A 17195-nucleotide genomic window follows, 5' to 3' on the forward strand; every position below is an offset into this window, starting at 1 on the left:
GCGGCTCCATCTCGACCACGGGCCAGGGCGTCCAGGAGAATCCGCCTTCGGGGACAGTCACAGTGTTTCCTCCTTTGCTGTCACATCAACCAGCCGCTGCCCTCAACCAGGCAGAGAATGTGCCGGGGACCCGCTGCAGAGTCCAGCTTCCTCAACCCGGGGGTCTCTCACTGCAGGGAGGTTTGAGCGCTGGCTTCCCTGCCAGCCTAAGAGGGCAAGACGGGGGTCGGCTCGGTGGGAGCGGGCCCGGAGTTTGACCGGCTGGGGACCTCCATGGAGAGGACGCACCATCAAGGGAAGAACACAGTGACTTCGGACACGGAGAGGCACTCCGGGTGCTCGGCCGTGAGAAGTGGAGACCCACTCGGTGGAGACAGCCGAGCTCCCCCGCGGCCCTGCCCACTCCTCTGGTCACCGCAGCCTCTGACAGCGCCTGGGGACCCGCGGGGATCCCTGGACTCACGTCTTACAGACCCAGTCACCTCCCCCAGTCTCCCCAGCGCACTGTCGTGTGGACGCCCCACTGTGAATCCCTGCTTACCAGAGAGCTAAAGGCAGCGGGTCCCTGGCACGTTCTCGGTCTGGGTGAGGGCTTCCTTACACACGTGGGCGAACTCAAGCTTCCTGGCCTGCGATGGCCGGCGGGGACGGCCGGTGGAGGGGCCAGCGTCTTGGCCTCCTGCACCTCCAGGAGGTCTCCCTGTCCTCCGCCTCCTGAGGACCTGGTTGACCCCAGGCGCAGGCTGACGACTAGCCCACTCCCTGGACGGGGTCGTGGTGGGTGACCCGAGCTCACTGGGTGCAACAGGTGCAGCCCCCAGGGCAGAAGAGCTCTTTCCAGAGGCAGATTGCAGTCACACAGGGTGTGTCCTCACCAAGGCTTCCGTGGGGGCAACACCAAGGTTAAGGACGCGTCGGACCACGCTGCACACAGCCTCCCCCAGTCGGGAGGGAGGGAGGCTGCAGGAGAAGCCTGTCTGGTGCTGCCCCTACGCCCCCCTGCTCCCTGCGAGGTCCAGGTCCCTCTTCCACTTTTCAGGGGATGCCCAGACCCAGCCTCCCAGGAGTGGGGGATTTTATACACCGGCACCCTTTACCCCGGGCTGCTCAGTGAGGCCAGGCAGCCTCGCTCAGTTGGGGCTGAGTCAGGAAGGCAGGGAGATAGGGGAGCAGGGGTGGGAAAGATGCCCAGGTCCAGCCGGCGGGCCTAATTCCCGCTCAGAAAGCGCACCACGGCCTCATCTGAAAGTCCGGACCGCGGCCTGGACACGCCTGCCCTGCGGGCACGACTTCCTCGTGCAGTGTGACAGCCTGAGCCACCAGCCTCCCTGTCCTGTGAGTCAGGAGAGGACGGCTCCCGCCATGGCTGTCACTCGGGCTGGAAGCCTGATCAATCATTCAAGGCAAAGGACCCACGCAGAGGGCGAGGGGCAGCCGAGGACGGTGTGACTTCAGGATCCCAGGAAGCATTCTGTGCTGCAACACAGTGTTATTGAGGAATCGAAACCACAGCTTCCACAGTTAGAAGCTTCCAGGGCCCAAGGTCATGTCTTCTCCCCAATTATAATCCCCAAGGGCAGCATCACGTACTCACAGTAACAGGGCCACGCGCCGCGCTGAATTTATCCCCACCCCCAGTACGATTTGCGGCAAAGCGCGGTTGCCTTAGAAACACACGTGAGGAGTCCGGTTACAGAAGACCCCAAACAGCCTTCGTGGCGTCATAAAAAATAAATGGTTTAATTTTGTTTTGTCCCCCATTCGGTTCCTGGCACCAAGCTCCTAAAGCCCTTGGAATCAGCTAAGTGACTGAGCGTCTTTTTTACTCACAAGGAGCCCCTCTGAGCACACTCGAGTTTGCGCCCACGCCCCATGTGGTGACCCTTGGGGGACGGGGCTGGGCCCGGAAGGACCTGCTACGTGATGAGAGGCTTGGTTTGTGGCCTCACCTCACGCCCTCCAGGAGGGGAGAGGGCGTGCCTAGTAATGAGACATCCATAAAACCTCCTTCAGGTCAGAGAGGTTGAACGTGGTGATCACACTGGTGTCCTGGGACGCTGATGCCCCCAAGAGGGCATGGGGGCCCCGAGACCCCTCCCACACCTTGCCCTGTGCCTCTCTTCCACCTGGCTGTCCCTGTGTTGTGTCCTTATAATAAAACCGCTATCATAAGTAAATCACTTTTCTAAGTTCTGTGAGTCGTTCTAGCAAATTCTCAAACCGAGGGGAGGTCGTGGGAAGCCCTGAGTTTGCAATCAGCTGGGCAGAGATGCCGGCAGCCGGCTGGGTCTGAAGGAAGAGGGGTGGGACTGAGCTCTCAGCCTGTGGGGTTTTGGCTAACCCAGGAGTTGGTGTCAGAAACCAACTGAATTGCAGGACACTCTGTAGGCGTTGGAAACGCTGTGTCACTAAGTGTTAGCATAGGGAGCGCCGACCCGTGAGGCTTCCCCAGGGTGCCGAGCATTTCAGCTGAAGGCAGAGGGCGGGAGGCCCCCGGGTGCCGGCGACACCGACCATTGACCGGCCGGAGGAGCGGGTGCCCCGCCTGTCCAGTTAAGAGCACAGGTTCTTGCCGTGAGCAGGTGACCAGGGCAGGGCCGCAGGGCAGGACAGATGCCGGAAATCACTCAGGACACCATGCAGGGCGAATGCCACGGCCGGGGACCACGGTCGGCTGCTGCTGCCGCCCTGATGGTACATTAAGCGATGCCAATGGTTCTATTTCTGTTCTCTAAATTAGCTGTTCCTCCTGACTGTATCCTGCAATCTAATCTTCAGGTTTTAAAACTAATTTTACTATAATAACCTTTTTTTCTGCTTCCAAATTACTCCATTATAAAAGGACATTTTAAAAAACCAAAGTCAGTGGCTCCCTCGTGGAGGGCGCTTTGAGTGCGGCGTACTCAAAGATCAGGAATCCTCGCAGGGCAGCTGCAGAGAGCCAGACACATCTTTAATTAACATCTATTCAGTTACGCTTTTCTTGGAGTAGAGGGAAAGGCCTTTGAAGCTCAAGGCGTGCTGCCGTTTCTTCAGACACTGCCTTTCACTGATATGTATGCAACAACATTACTATTTTAATACATATTTGCAAGTATATTCGAGCAGGGTAACTTATCACTTAAATGCTATTTTTCGGCAGAAGTTGACAACAGTGTGAAGCGCTACCTGCCAGGAGCTGCAAATTAATTTTTTAAAACAGCATTACCGATGGAGTAGGCATTTCTCTTTCGTGACAACAAGCAAATGCTGGATCAGACAGGGCTCTTTCCCACCGCTCCCAGGCTCCGGGCATCTTACCAGGGGGATCCGGGCACCGGGGTGGAGGCCACGGGTCTCGTGCCTTTGGCCGCACTGTCTTCGCCTGTCACTAGGATCGATGCAGCCTCCTTTCAGTAGAGAGAGAAGGAGAGCACTTAAAAAAAAAAAATTTAAACAGTCCTCTTCAATTACAGGCAACCGAGTAAAGAATAACAAGTCTCCTGCAGACAGACCTGCCCACAGTAGCTATTAGATAATGACCTGCTCAGTAGAGCCAGCTAATGGGACCCGGCAGTCACGTGAGAATTTAGAAGTAATGGCACCACGGACCGTGTTGAGTGACTCAGACTAAGGCTTCCCTCTAATTATCCCCAATTGGCCAGCTGCCTGCTTTTGTAGAAGCAGACACAGGCGGTGGTGGCTGAGGGTTTGCTTCCGGATGCCTTAGTGTCTTGGGGGCAGAAATTCCCACTGGATTGTCTCTGGAGATGGGCTGACCCAGGGGCTGGAGTTACTCTACCACCAAACACTGCCTTCAGTGGCAGGGAACCCTGGAGCGGTGAGGGCCCCAGGTGCGGCTGGGCTGGCCCGTCTGGTCCCTTGAAGGCAGGGGGAGTGACAAGCCTGTGTCCTTGCAGTGTTCCCTTGCTCCAGTGACTCGCCCCCCCCCCCCTCCTTCTAGAGCATCCATGTGAGGGCAGAGTTCAGGGCGTGTTCTACATTGTGCAGGTGACTGTGGTGCACAGTTGGGTTTGAAAATCACTCTGTCTCTGTCTTCATGTAGAAAATAAAGAATGTTTGAATATGACATCACCCAGAAGAAAATGAAGATTATTCCCTAAAGTTAAAAAAAAAAAACAAAACCTATGGCTGGGACACTTGATCATTGTTCATTATGGACAGAATCCGGAGAGAAACAAAAGTTGTTTGAGATTAGAAAACATGGGCAATTATGACGCCAACATAAACATGGATCCAAGATTTAGATTAACTTATTTAGCTGCACTGATGTACGACATGTATCAGATTTTCTTAAACAAAGGGAAACAGAACCAAACTCCTACAGGTGGAACTGAAAAATTACCATGAGGAATTTTTTTTTTTAAAGTCAGTGCCATCTCAATTTTGGAGCAGCTATAAGAAAGAAATGAAACCATAGTGAGCACAATAAATTCTAGTGGTGAGGAAATACTTTTTCTTCTTCTACCAGCTGTTTCCATGGTTTTAATCTCAAATTTAGAATAGTATAATAAGGACTGTGTTCTCCTTCACAAAATCAGGTGAGATTAAAAGATACCAGTGCATTATCCAAAGAAGCGACCAGGTTCTGAGTTGAGAATTAATTTAATTGTCAGGAGCAATTAAAGCTCTAGATTCGTTTAAAAAGAAATTAAATGTCATCCTAAAATTTGAGGATCTGTTTCTACCATCGTCAGTGTCAGTGCTTTAGGAGGTAGTGTGGGTGAGGAAACGGTTAGCCATTTGTGGGAATGATTCAAAGTCAAGGACGCCAATGCTGCCACGCCCCACGTGGGCACCGCTGCCAGGCTGGCTGCACAAGGACAGGGCAGTTGCACCAAAAGCCCACAGGCTTGTTCCAGGGCCCCCGAGGGCCATACTGTGACCAGTACTCATTCCCACCATCCCAACCTCCTTTGAAACAGAATCGTTAGCAAGGAAAGTGCTACTTTATGAGAGCACTGAAACATAAAATTCAAATATAAAGTTAAAAGATCACCAAGGGTCTATAAGGGTAGGAAAAAGCCCCAAACAAGTCACGTGAACTCCGGCAAAACCACAGGCAACGGAGTGAACCTGCCTCCTGCTCACTCGGGAGTAGGGCCCACAACATCAGGAGAGAACGGCCAGTGCCAGCAGAGCCAGGCAGAGGACGGACGGGAAGGGCCGGGATGAAAAGGTCATCCGGACCAGGTCCAGCGCGGCCTCTGGGCAAGGACCACGGGGAACCGCATCAGTTAAAGGTTAGACAGGCAAGATCCATGACATGAGGGGTGATCTCGTTCACGCCTGTCCATCCTGGTGTCTTACTGGGGTCTTCCTGGGGCCCTTCACTCACTGTGACGTATAATTACACTGACTAAATGATTTGTAATTTACGTAATTATCCCTAAGCTCATAAATTGAAGAACAATCTTTTTTTAGAATTTTGGGGTAGTAGAAAATGTCTTTGTTTCCTATGAGAAAATAACATAACTGGGAGTATTCAGAAACAGTTGTGTTAGAAATACATGTGTATATCAAGACCAGAGTTTACATTACTAATCCAATTAGAAAAACGAGGAGAGATTTTCATTATGAAGCTAATTGAAGAATGAAACCTAATGAGGGGCCTCTGAGTAGTAGATTTCCCCCACTAATTATTCAAGTAAATACGGTGGGACATGATTTCTGATGGGGACTAACACTTAAATTTGGCAAAGCTGGGGCTCTCTTGGTGATTCTCACTAATTACCAAGGTCGTCTTCTTGAGATGCACGCTGGTTATGATTTCCTGTTGGTGATAAAAATGGCTAATCATGGCATAAAACTCCCCTTCCACACTGAAGTCATAAAAGTGAATTAGAGGCACAGAGCCCAGAGATAAAGAAAGTAGTTAAAACAGAAGAAAGACGATCTGTTTAATAAATATGTAATTGTGACACGGATGTTAATCTCTTACAGAGAAATCTTACATCAGGGAGCAACAGTTTAATTTGCACTAGCGTTCGTGATCCATTTATACCATTTAGCATCGGCACTAATGATGGGGAGGAAGGCGTGGACCACAGGTGAGTGTGCCCAGGGATGTCACTACCGGGGAGCTGGCAGGACAACCGCGGGAACGGGGACGTAACAGGCTGAGGCAGAGACACACCTGGTAACAGCAAAGGAAGAGAGAATGTTCACACGACCCTGGGGCAGACCAGAGGCCAGCAGTGTATCCGACAGATCAGACCAGAGGCCAGCAGTGTATCTGACAGATCAGAGCAAGTTAAGTGCCATTTGTGACTTTCAAAAGCAGCAATGAAAGCTGATTTCTTGGGTTAGTCATGGGAAGAGAAATGCACCCAACACCTTCACAGTCTATAAAATGCCTTTTGGTAAACGAGCAAAGGGAAGGACCTGAGATTCTAATGCGTTCAGAAAACACAAACAGGCGCTGGTTTTCCTACAACAGTGAAACCAAACGCAGACCGCAGCCTCGCCTGAGGGGCGTCCAACTGCCTAGCCTGGCTGCCCGCGTGCCCGTGCCTGCTGAGACGTGAGGACGGCGGACCCAGACCAGGAAGGGAAGGCCAGGCTGCTTCTGCCCGGCTCCCGGATGCACCTTCCCTTCCTCAGGGCTCTGGAGCTGTCCTGCTGGACCCGGCCCTGTTCCACACAGGCGACCGCAAAGCACCACGGCCGAGAGCCAGGTGGGAAAACAGGGGCGAAGGCCGTGCGGGCCCCGCAGCCCCCAGCCCGGGGTTTCCCGTCTTCACAGCCCACTGACCTTGGCTGGTCTGTCCCCCGCCGGGCTCTTCGTCTCCCCGTGCAGCATCAGGGCCGGCGGGCAGGGCGCCCGGCTGCGCTCTCTGCTTTTATCTGCGGGGCCAAAACAACCGTCGTTAGCATCCGTCTGTCCTGTCAGTTTGTGAAACTGAACAAGGACAAACAGTGGCTTGGAGAACTCAGAGTGGTGGCGCACACGGTGCCTCCCGCGGGAAGCTGTGCCGACTGCGCGGTGCTGACCACGCCTCCGCTGCGACCTCACGGCCAGGTCCCGGCAACCCCGTCTGAGCCTGCCCAGCGCCAGCCACGGAGCACTTGGCCACGCACGCATCCTGGACCAGGCCACGTGGGTCACGATGGACGGCACTCAGGTCTCCCTGACAGGGGGGCCAACGCGGGCGGCAGAGCCAGGCTTCCGTAGGCTTCAACAGCCAGTGGCCGTGATGGGCCACCCTGAGCCCTGTCCCAACAGGGGCTGGGGGTCCATGCTGGCCAGACTTCCCGTTACCGTTGTTTGCCCATCACTGAAGTGGACTCTGGCCCCCGTGGGTGGCCTGCACAGTGCTTTGACTGTGTAGACAGTGACTGTCTGGGAGGAGGGAGGGGAAAGTGGCAACAACCTGACTCCAGATACGAAAACAGACTTAGGCTTCATCTTATTCAGAGACATTGAGTAGCCTCAGACGTCTGTGGGCAGTGACGGACAGCAAGATTAACCATGGTGTTAGGACCAAGGATTAGCAGAAACACCAAGCCACCTAAACACACCAGCCTCACAAATGGGTAAATTCACCGAGGACACCCTGGAAGGGTCTGGAAGGGATTGCTTGACCTGGAGCTCCTGTCTGTGCAGCACAGTTGAGAAGGTCCCAGGGTCTCTCCTTCCCAGGGGAAGGGAGGAAAGAAGGATTGAGCATCGCTCTGTGTGTGTGTGTGTCTGTGTGTTCTCATGAGTGTGCATGTGTGTGTACATGTGTGTGCATGTGTGTGTACATGTGTGCGCGTGTATGTGTGTACATGTGTGTTCATGAGCGTGCATGTGTGTACATGTGTGTGAGCGTGTATGTGTGTACATGTGTGTGCATGTGTGCATGTGTGTGCGCATGTGTGTGCATGCTTGGGCTTGGCGCCCAGCTGGGGCCCGGCCATGGCGCCGCGGTGGGCATCGGTGCCCGGCACCCTCGTGGCTGCAGAGCCAGGTTCAGGCTGCAGAGCAGCGGCCCCGAAGCCTGGGTGAGGAAGCAGGCACCCCACTAACAACCGTACCTCAGAGATGCAGCAGTGCCCCGGGGCCAGCTCTGGACCTGGACCAAAAGTCCAGTCCCCACAGAGGTGCTGCGTCTGGGCGAGGCAGAAGCACGCGGGAGCCAGCCCTGAGGCCCCGCCTCCACCTGTCACGGACATGGATGGACGGACAGAGGTTGTTATGACCACAGCCAGGCTTGCTGTCACTCTGAAGAGTGGCCTGGCCTGCAGGCTCTCCCCAGGGGCCAGCTGGCTGGTCCTGGCTGTTAAAGGGACCTTAGCTCAGGCTGGTGGCAAACAGACCGAGCGTGGACCCCAGACCTTGCGGCTTCCGGCTGCCCTCACATCTCCAAACCGCGTGCGTCTGGAGCCTGGAACGCACATCGCCTTCACACGGGGGTGGTCAGTGCCGACCACTGGGCTCCCGGACAGCCGTGACCACCACCCAGAGGCTCGCCTCGGGCCTGGCAACACCGCGTACAGGGCCATTTCACCATCGGCCTTGGGGAAGGAACTGTAAACCAAACCTCAGTCAACAAACCACACCCCAGCCTCGAGGGCAGTGGAGCTACTTTGTCATCCCTCACGGGGACCGGCAGAGCCCCTGGGCCACGTGAGCATTTCCAGAACCTGTAAGACTGACCCCCCACAGCCTGCTTCTTGTCAAGGTGCAGAGGGCTGTGCGGGGCCAGGACGGCTCCACACCGGGCACTCCTGTCCCCGCCCCCTTCCTGTGTGTGCAAAACAGGCCAGCGTGTCGCACCGTCTACAAGAGACAGAGGAGCCGATAGATGGGGAGGATTTAGGGAAACGGTCACTTGCTCGGTGACACTGCGGCTCTGCTCGAAAAAACAGAGGCAGAGACAAGTGTGGCCCAGAGAACAGACAGCCCAGGAGCAGGGGCTTCGTCATGAGGTCACGCGACTGCATCCCGCGCGCCTTACGCTCTGTGTGGGACGGCACGTCCCCAAGTCAACCACGCGGGCCTCGGCCACGTCCATGTCAGACCACCCTCTCCAAGCTTCCTCCCGCGGCTGCCCGCTCCTCTCCTTTACTCGGAGGCCCTTTGCGAGGAGGAGACCCAACGCTCTAACCCCCCCGGCAGCCCCCAGCAACAAGATTTTCCTCGTCTGGTAGAAAGAGCCATAAAGCAAAGGCCGATGGTTCCACTGAGTCAACAGCAGATCCTCTGACACCCGGTCCCCGCTCGTCCTGCAGAGCCCGGCGTGTCACGAGGTCTAGAGCCGGGGACCACCATCTGGGCTTCCGCTCAGGCCCCGATCCCACCAGCCACCAACTCCGTGCCAGACGGGAACGGGGGTTTGCCAGGGGGCATCCGTGGGGCAGTCCTGGAACCCAGCCCTTCCCGCTGCGGCAGCTGAGGAACAGGATGGGCGGCTGGTGCCCAAGGTGGGCAGAGGGGGTTTGCAAGGATGCCTGGGTGTGGGGAGCCTTAGCAAGAGGTCTACACCGGCCAGAAAAGCGCAAGGGCCTGGGCCGGGGTGGGGGGAACACTGAGGAGAGAGCCACGGAGGGTGGTGTCTGAAGAGGCCACCAGAGCAGCTCTTGTGAGAAAGAGAGGCCAGGGACACAGGGACACTGCCTTGCCCAGGAGACCAAGGCTGCAGAACCTCCCCAGAGCCGCCCGCAGGACCTGGGACCCTCGACCCCTGCTCTGTGAAGGAGGCCAGAGAACAAAAAGGAAGCTGAACTCCCCCCGCTCCCACCTTGCCTCCCGGCAAGGCCCAAGGAAGGGGGAGAAAAGCTTGAGCTTGCAATGAAGTGGAAGGGTCTGGGTTATGACCCCGGGCTCTGCTTTCTAATTGCTGGACCGAGACCTGAGCTGTGCGTAGAAATGAGCAGCTTTCCACCACCTGAGCACACGGTGTGGGCTCCTTCCCAGTCCGCACAGGCCGTGCCCGGAGGGAGGGGCCGTGTGCCAATGCGGGGGCTCCGCACAGAAAACAAAGCAATCGGGCGTCCCTGGAAACGTGAGGATCTTCTCACCTCATGCAAATACTACACGGTGTAAAAAGTGCGAGGAAACTGACCGCAAGGCCCCGTGCTCATCATAACGCAATTCTCAGTGAGAACAGTCTTGCTTACGTGTATTCCCTCGTTATTCTGAGAAAATATATTATTTTTTTTCCTTTATTGAAAACACTTGATCTTTGTAAAAATCAGCTCTCAAATCTGGCATTTGGGCTCCATGCACGGCGTTGCTCGCCATGACGGCTTCTTTGCAAAGATGGTCCTGATCGTCACGCTAAAGGCCCTCACGGCACACGCGTCCCCCAGAGCGCCTGTGACGATGTCGAGCCTCGCCCTGCATGGCTTCCTTAAGAGCCGGCCCCTCTCACAGCCGTGGCTCGCGCAGCCTTGCTGCTGGGCTGAGCCGGGGCACCCAGATCCCTCTCGTAACAGCCTGGGTCTCCACGTTCGTCCTGGAAGAGCCAATGCTACGTCTCCCCGAGGGCCGCTCCGGCGCCCACTCTGACCTGCTTAACCACGCGTGCTTGGGGCCTCTCCACAAACCCCGATGAAGCTGCCATCACATGCTCCCTTGGGTGTCAAAGAGAACTAGTTTGTGGAGGAGAATCAACAAGTCTGAAGACCTGGTGCTGAAGTGCTTAGGGGCGTGCATGACGCCTTTCCACCCTGTGAGGGGGGCAGGATGGTCAGATCTTTTGGGGCGGTTGGTCTATTGATCAAGTCCAGCCCTGAGAGGGGAAGAGCTCTCAGATAGTTTGCTTTTCCTCCTGGCAGGGCTGAGCGACAAGGAGGCCCAGAAAGGTCGCATGGAAGCCGGGAAGAAGAAAGGGGGCCTGTGTGAAAACTGCCACACAATCCACTGAAAACATGTATTTGCTGCTTGTACAGAATCCAGCACAACCCTGGCTGTTTGTGGGGAGAAGTGGGGGGAAGTGGAGTGAGCAGTTAGACAGCACCTTCCCTCAAAATGCTGCAGGAGTTGGCAAGGGTGACTGGAGGGGATACAAAACAGCCCTCGGAAGGTGAATAGTCGGCATAACTTGTCCCGTGGAACAAAGGGGACAGAAAAGCCATGCTCCTTCCATAGGTGAGACTTAGCTGTGGAAACGTCTAGCTCAGCAATCAATCAACCTCGTTTCCCTAAAAGAAGAGTGAGGTGGGCTTGCTGTGTCCTAATCTGAGGTCAGGGGTCCATGTCATCTTCCCAGCATGTCACCTCTTGGTCATTAGTCCCCATCTAAGACACCTGTTCCCTTAGAGTCCTGGGGACGTGAAGACTCAAAGTTATCTGGTATCAGGCCTTGGACCAAAGATGGCTTATATACAATGGTAATGGGACAATAGCTATATACCCCGAACTATATTGAATAAAGCACTAGGATTGTTTCAAACATTTAAAAATTGCTTTCTTAATTATTAACATAAAGAACCACTGCAGACGAGTCAAAATTGTCTAACTTGTCAAAAAGATATGAAAACACGTCTGCATCTTTTAATTAAAAAGGTGACTCTGAAATTCAATCTCATTTTAATCCAATACATTTTGCCCTCCCTTGGTCTCAGTTTCCTCATCTATAAAATGGACCAATCTCCTAAGTGTCTTCCAATTCTGGGATTCTGAAAGTCAACAGGACATCTGGAACTGTTTGGGGTATATTCCCCCCAAAAAGAAGATATAAGCAGTGAACTTGGAGGGCCAGAATAATCTTCCGGTTTCCTGCTGGGGAAGAAGGAAATGGATAAACCCCAAGGAAGAGGGCAGAAGAGACAGTTAACCTTGTCTATCCTGAAAACCAACAGTGGCTTCTGACGAATTTGGAATTAGTGGGGAATCTCCTCTTAGACCAAGGGGACCCTTGATCCACAGATGGTCTGCACCACACGACCCTGACTGTGACCTCCTGGGGGAGCCCGTGAGGTTGGGGGGACAGCAGGATGACTTGAGTTCCCTGGTCACTGCAGACCATCGGCCATGACGGGAAGGCTGACAAAGCCAGCCCACACCACGAAACCCCACGTGCGCACAGGCCTCCGCCTGCAGAGACTGGAAGTGAACAGAGGGAACAGGGTCCCTGCCGGGAACTGTGCCCAGAAACAGAGGCTTCTTTCCAGTGACCCCCAAGTCCTGGAGAAGCCTGTGTAGGAGATGGGGTGCCAGGGGCAATCCTGGAGTCTTGAGGTCCCATTTTCTGTGTTTGCCACGATCTAGTGACCCCACTTCCATATATGAATGTTCTCACCTCCAAGAACCAATAGCGTATCACCCACTTAAAGAAATGTCTTAAGGAGAATGATGAATGGTATTTTAATCTTGAATACTGTCTCCTGTAAGTGCTGCCTTAAAATAATTTCTGCGGTGCTTAAGCAAAGTAGAAACAATCACCTCATTTTACACCTAAGAAAACTAGACAAGGCCTTCTAGCCTCCACTGTAACTGAAGATCATTTTCAGGCAAATGGCAAATCATTTGTGAGTCCTCCTACATTTTTTATAGGCAGTGATTTCCCAGAGTTGACAAGCTGTAGAGAGAATTCATTTTCTACCGGTTTGTAACACCCTGGGCTTCCCTTTGCAGGAACAAAGGGTTTTAAAACACTCACATTAGAGGCCTTGAACTTGGCTTCCTCCACGAGAAAGGATCACAGCACTGCCACGTGGCTCCACCCCTGTAACCTGACTGTTGCCCACTTCTGCAAAGCGACCACACTACACGTAGCTTGTCTCCATCTCCTCGGGCCCAGCCAGGATCTCAGGCCAGGGCTTCCGGATCCTGCTGCTGGCCTGACTGACTTAACAAGGGTCTGATGTCACCATTGCCCAGAAGGGCGGTGGAGATGATGGGCCAGCCTCACCAGACTGTCCTAGAGCCTGAAGCACCCCGGTCCTCTCGTGAAGGCAGTCCGCATTAGATGACAGGGAGCCACATTAGAACAGAGATGCAGGAAACCTGCCCGCAGCACGGCGAGCTGTTGAACACTGATGGTCAGAGCACTCCTGCCCTGTTTTCATCAGGAGACACGGAGAAGGGCACAGTGACTGCCTCACCTGGACGTGGGGTTCCCGGAGCAGAGGAATGTCAGGGTCTGGGAGGGAAACTGGCTCCAGTGCTGTGCCAGCCCAGAGAGCTACTCCCAAGGCACCTGGGCACCGCAGCCCCCCAGGAGCAGGCCCAGAGGAAGCTGGCACCCAGGGACAGTGTATATCCAGGGGATGCTCCAGAGGGTTGGCTGTCTAGTCCACACCCCTGACCTCAGTAAACACGTGTTCAGTGCATGAATGGATGCATGAGCTGCATGTGAGTCCTGTGCAATTTCAAACACATGTTCAAAGCTCTAATTATCATCCCCAAATAGGGATATCAGAGGCAAAAGAGACGCATTACATGAGACAATTTCTATAAGAAAAGAAATTAAAAATATTCTGTGCACTTCGTCAGATGTATGGTGAGCCAACTCAGACCAGGAAAAGAGGAGAGGCTGGATGGAGAGATGGAGGTGGAGGTGGAGACTGGAGGGGGAGGGAGAGGAAGAGGGAGATTCCTGTAGACTGCAAACCATCATTTAAAACACTTCTCTCTGGCTCAGGTAGAGCATGTTGCAAAAGTGCAGCATTCAACCTTTTCCAAAAAGCAGAAATCCATTTCACAGTCCCAGGCTGAGTTATGTCAGCAACGCCCACCTTTCAAGGCAGCACAGGAATTACAGCTGCTGAAAGAGGGAAAACACCCGCCCATCACTCTACCTCGCCCTGGGGATGCCAGAGAGCACACACCTGGCAGTGCTTGTTCCACCAAAGTGGGTGTCACAAGAGTCACAGCTGGGCTTGTCACGGTGGTTACCCTGAGGACTTGAGCTGGCACCAGGGGCTCAGGTGCCCATCCACCTGAGAGGCAAGGGTGCACCCCCAACACACACAGGCACGTGCTTACATGCAGACAGACAGACATACACACGCACGTACCCACACACACAGAAAAGACTACTATTTTGATGATTTTTCAGCCATCGCAGAAGTTAAATGCATTATACAGAAATCCACTGCTTAGTTAGGTTACTCTCTGGTCCACCCATGTCAGAAAGGAATGGAAAAAAAGCTGACATATGTGTGCAGGAAGTGTGATGACTTTTTCTACAGCTGACATCAAAAATAAGTCGTCTCTGTTATAAGAACTATATATACTATGCACTGCTTTCAAAACACGGACAGCATCTTTGAAAATTGTCCTACAGTCTATCATTTCCCCTCTTCTGACTCCGAGGGCACTCTGCCACCTCCTCTTGCTTGGGCGCTCACACCTGCAGGCACGTGACGGGCAGTGTGTGCTGTGCCCCCACCTCCAGCAAGCCTCCCGCGGCCACAGCTAACAGCCACCTCCGGGGCTGGCACCGAGCAGCGGCACGGGACAAACGTCAGCTGGTGGGCAGGAGAAAGGCTGGAGGGCGGGCTCCCAGGACAGGACTCCCCACGATGCCCCCTGTACGCTCCCCCCGTATCTCCCGTCTCCACCGACGTCTCACCCTTCTATATCCAGACTCCAGTTTCTTTTCGTCTTGAATGACACTTGCACTCCCAGACTGTAGCCGTCCAGCCCCCAAGCCCCTCTGCTGTGGTCCTTTTCCCTCTAGTAACAGGGCCTGCATGGTGCCATTTTTTACCTAAGGGGCCTCTACCTTCCTGGACAGTTATTAAGTCTCTTCCTTCTCTTGGTCCTGAGGCTTTTTCAAGCTCCCTCGTGGCCCTCTCGGAGCTTTAACAAACCGCGGCTTCCACAGGGAACTGAAGTCATGGGGGAGGGAGGTTCTGACCTCATGTGGTCAAAATGGCAAAGCTGGACGCCTCCCCGCCCGGCAGGTGCAGACCTCGGCCCATCCCCGGGCCCCTGAGAGCTCTGCCTCACGGCTGAAGTCTCCTCGGGAGGGCCGCCTGAGGAAGCTCCGTCCAGCCTCTGCGCCCCGAGGTTACCTGTGTTAGTAGGATAATGAATTTAAAACAAGACGACGGCCAGCGTGATGCTCCCAGGAGCTTAGCAGTGAGATTCTCGTGGGCTGGTGCAAGGAATGGGAAGGCCCGCCGGCTGAGGTCCTCGCAGTCGTTTAGGACAAGGATGACACGGTTGGGAGTTTGAAGGTCTCTCTTTCCATCAGCTGAGCTTCGACACACGTAACGACGAGCATCTCACGACTCCTGAGAGCTCCTCCAAAGGCCGGAAGGAGGCCCCTCGGGGCTGAGCGTGGTTCCAGGGTCTCACTCGACAGGCGGGCTCCTCCACCCTCGGGGACAGGACCCCCAGCTCTTGCAGGCACTGGCCTGAAGGTAGAACCTGGTCGTGGAGACTCCCCCCCATGCCCCAGACGTGAGGTCTCCCCAACGCTGGGGCTCCGGGGGAAGCACACGACACGGGGCGGCCTCCCCCCGCCCCACCTCCCAGGTGTCTCCGGATCCCTCAGGACCCAGCATCTGCCTCAGTGTAAATGCTGCCAGGTTGACTGTCCAGTTTCCACACCTGCTGGCTCTCTCTTTTATCAAGTTAAAGAACAGAATCAAGAGACAGGACTCCACTGTACCCTCCAAAGAGCCCCAGATTAACTGTTTAATGAGAAAACACAGCAACTCCAAGAGAGAAGTGTTAACTCCTTCACTGGACTCAAGCATTTAATAACTCGACATGATCCTTGACGCTGGTTTTGGTCCCTTGGGGACACGCTCCTGTATGGTCCCCACCGAGGGGGGCCTATGATTCTCTCTCCTGGTGACACCAGGCAAACATCCCTCCCTGGGGGACCTGTGTGGGCACCTGTCAACACACCCCCACTTGCCCTCCCTGCGGTGGGAAGGGTGAGTGGGGCCCCGTCACAGAGTGGACGGGTAGGGTCCACAGGCCACCGGGGTGGGAGCTACACCCCTGAGCAGCCCCGGGGGAGAACCTCTCTGTTTCCTTTCCTGGGTCCTGGTGACAGCCCACGCTGTGCTTAAGGGCAGGACTGGCTCCAGTTAAAAATACAGAAACATCAAATTGGTATCATTTAAGTTAATTTTTAAACTTTCTTCTCTATTTGAGAATGCACTAAGCAGAGGTGTCAAGACTCCTCTGTTTAAAGCGCTGAGATGTGAAGAGCTCAGCCTGTCCTGCCCCACAGGCCACTGGGTCCCCCGGGTTCCCCTGGGTGTCAACCTCACAGCAGCCAGGAGGCCGAGCCAGCCTAGCCCCAGGAACCTGGGAAGTTCAGGCACAGCCCAATCACCAGTAATACCACCATGGAGGGCTGGGAGACGGGGGCTTCCAGCAATTTCTTCAAATCCGAGGTCATTAAAGCAAGGATCACAGATTTTTATTTGATTTGGGTTTTGAGGTTAATGGAAAGGTTACTAATTTCTGGTCTACAGCAGACGAATAGAACCTGCTGTGCACTGGCACGTCACAGTGATGGAAACAGTGCACACACAGCGATGGTTTTGTCACACCGCTGATCAGGGCGGGTCTTTCCGTGAGAGGGGGCCCACGCACCCTGATTCCCCAGAAGCCACTTCCGATCTGACCGCAGAGGGGTGACTGCCAGCAGGTTCAGTAGTCACCATATTCTCGTTTCTGCACCTGGTGACAGCAGTGCTCCAAAAGGCTCACGACAGTTTCTTCATTTTTTGGTCAAAACATGTGGCAGGTGTGGCCCTGCTCTAACGTAGCATGAAGTACAAGGTGGGCAGAGGGAAAAGAAAGGCACGTGAGGACTTGAGGACATGGGGAGGGGGAAGGGTAAGCTGGGACGAAGTGAGAGAGTGGCATGGACATATATACACTACCAAATGTAAAATAGACAGCTAGTGGGAAGCAGCCGCATAGCACAGGGAGATCAGCTCGGTGCTTTGTGACCACCTAGAGGGATGGGATAGGGAGGGTGGGAGGGAGATGCAAGAGGGAGGGGATATGGGGATATATGTGTACGTATAGCTGATTCACTTTGTTATACAGCAGAAACTAACACAACAATGTAAAGCACTTATACTCCAATAAAGATGTTTAAAAAAAAAAAGAAGAAAAACAAGAAAGGCACGTGAAGCCAGGTGAGCTGCAGGCCTCAGGACCAACCAACCCTGCAGCCAGGGGCGCCTGGGAGAGGACAGGACAGGTCCCTCTGGAGCTGGCAGGTGAATCTACAGTGGAGGGAGGGTCCAAAGATGGATAGGAGTTGGGACAAGGGGGAGGGAAC

General features: G+C 54.4%; 1 protein-coding gene across 1 annotated transcript in view; it reads right to left on the bottom strand.

Annotated features, from left to right (window-relative positions):
• Positions 1-17195, bottom strand: part of TCERG1L (transcription elongation regulator 1 like) — a 192972-nt gene that overhangs the window by 57094 nt on the left and 118683 nt on the right. The window contains exons 5-6 of the mRNA XM_082407393.1: positions 6755-6846; positions 3301-3389 (exon numbers count right to left, since the gene is read on the bottom strand). Coding sequence (XP_082263519.1) covers positions 3301-3389; positions 6755-6846 — 181 coding nt within the window. The remainder of the gene's footprint in view (positions 1-3300; positions 3390-6754; positions 6847-17195) is intronic.

This window comes from Balaenoptera borealis (genome assembly GCF_965194805.1).
Source record: "Balaenoptera borealis genome assembly, chromosome: 10".
Taxonomy (NCBI): domain Eukaryota; kingdom Metazoa; phylum Chordata; class Mammalia; order Artiodactyla; family Balaenopteridae; genus Balaenoptera; species Balaenoptera borealis.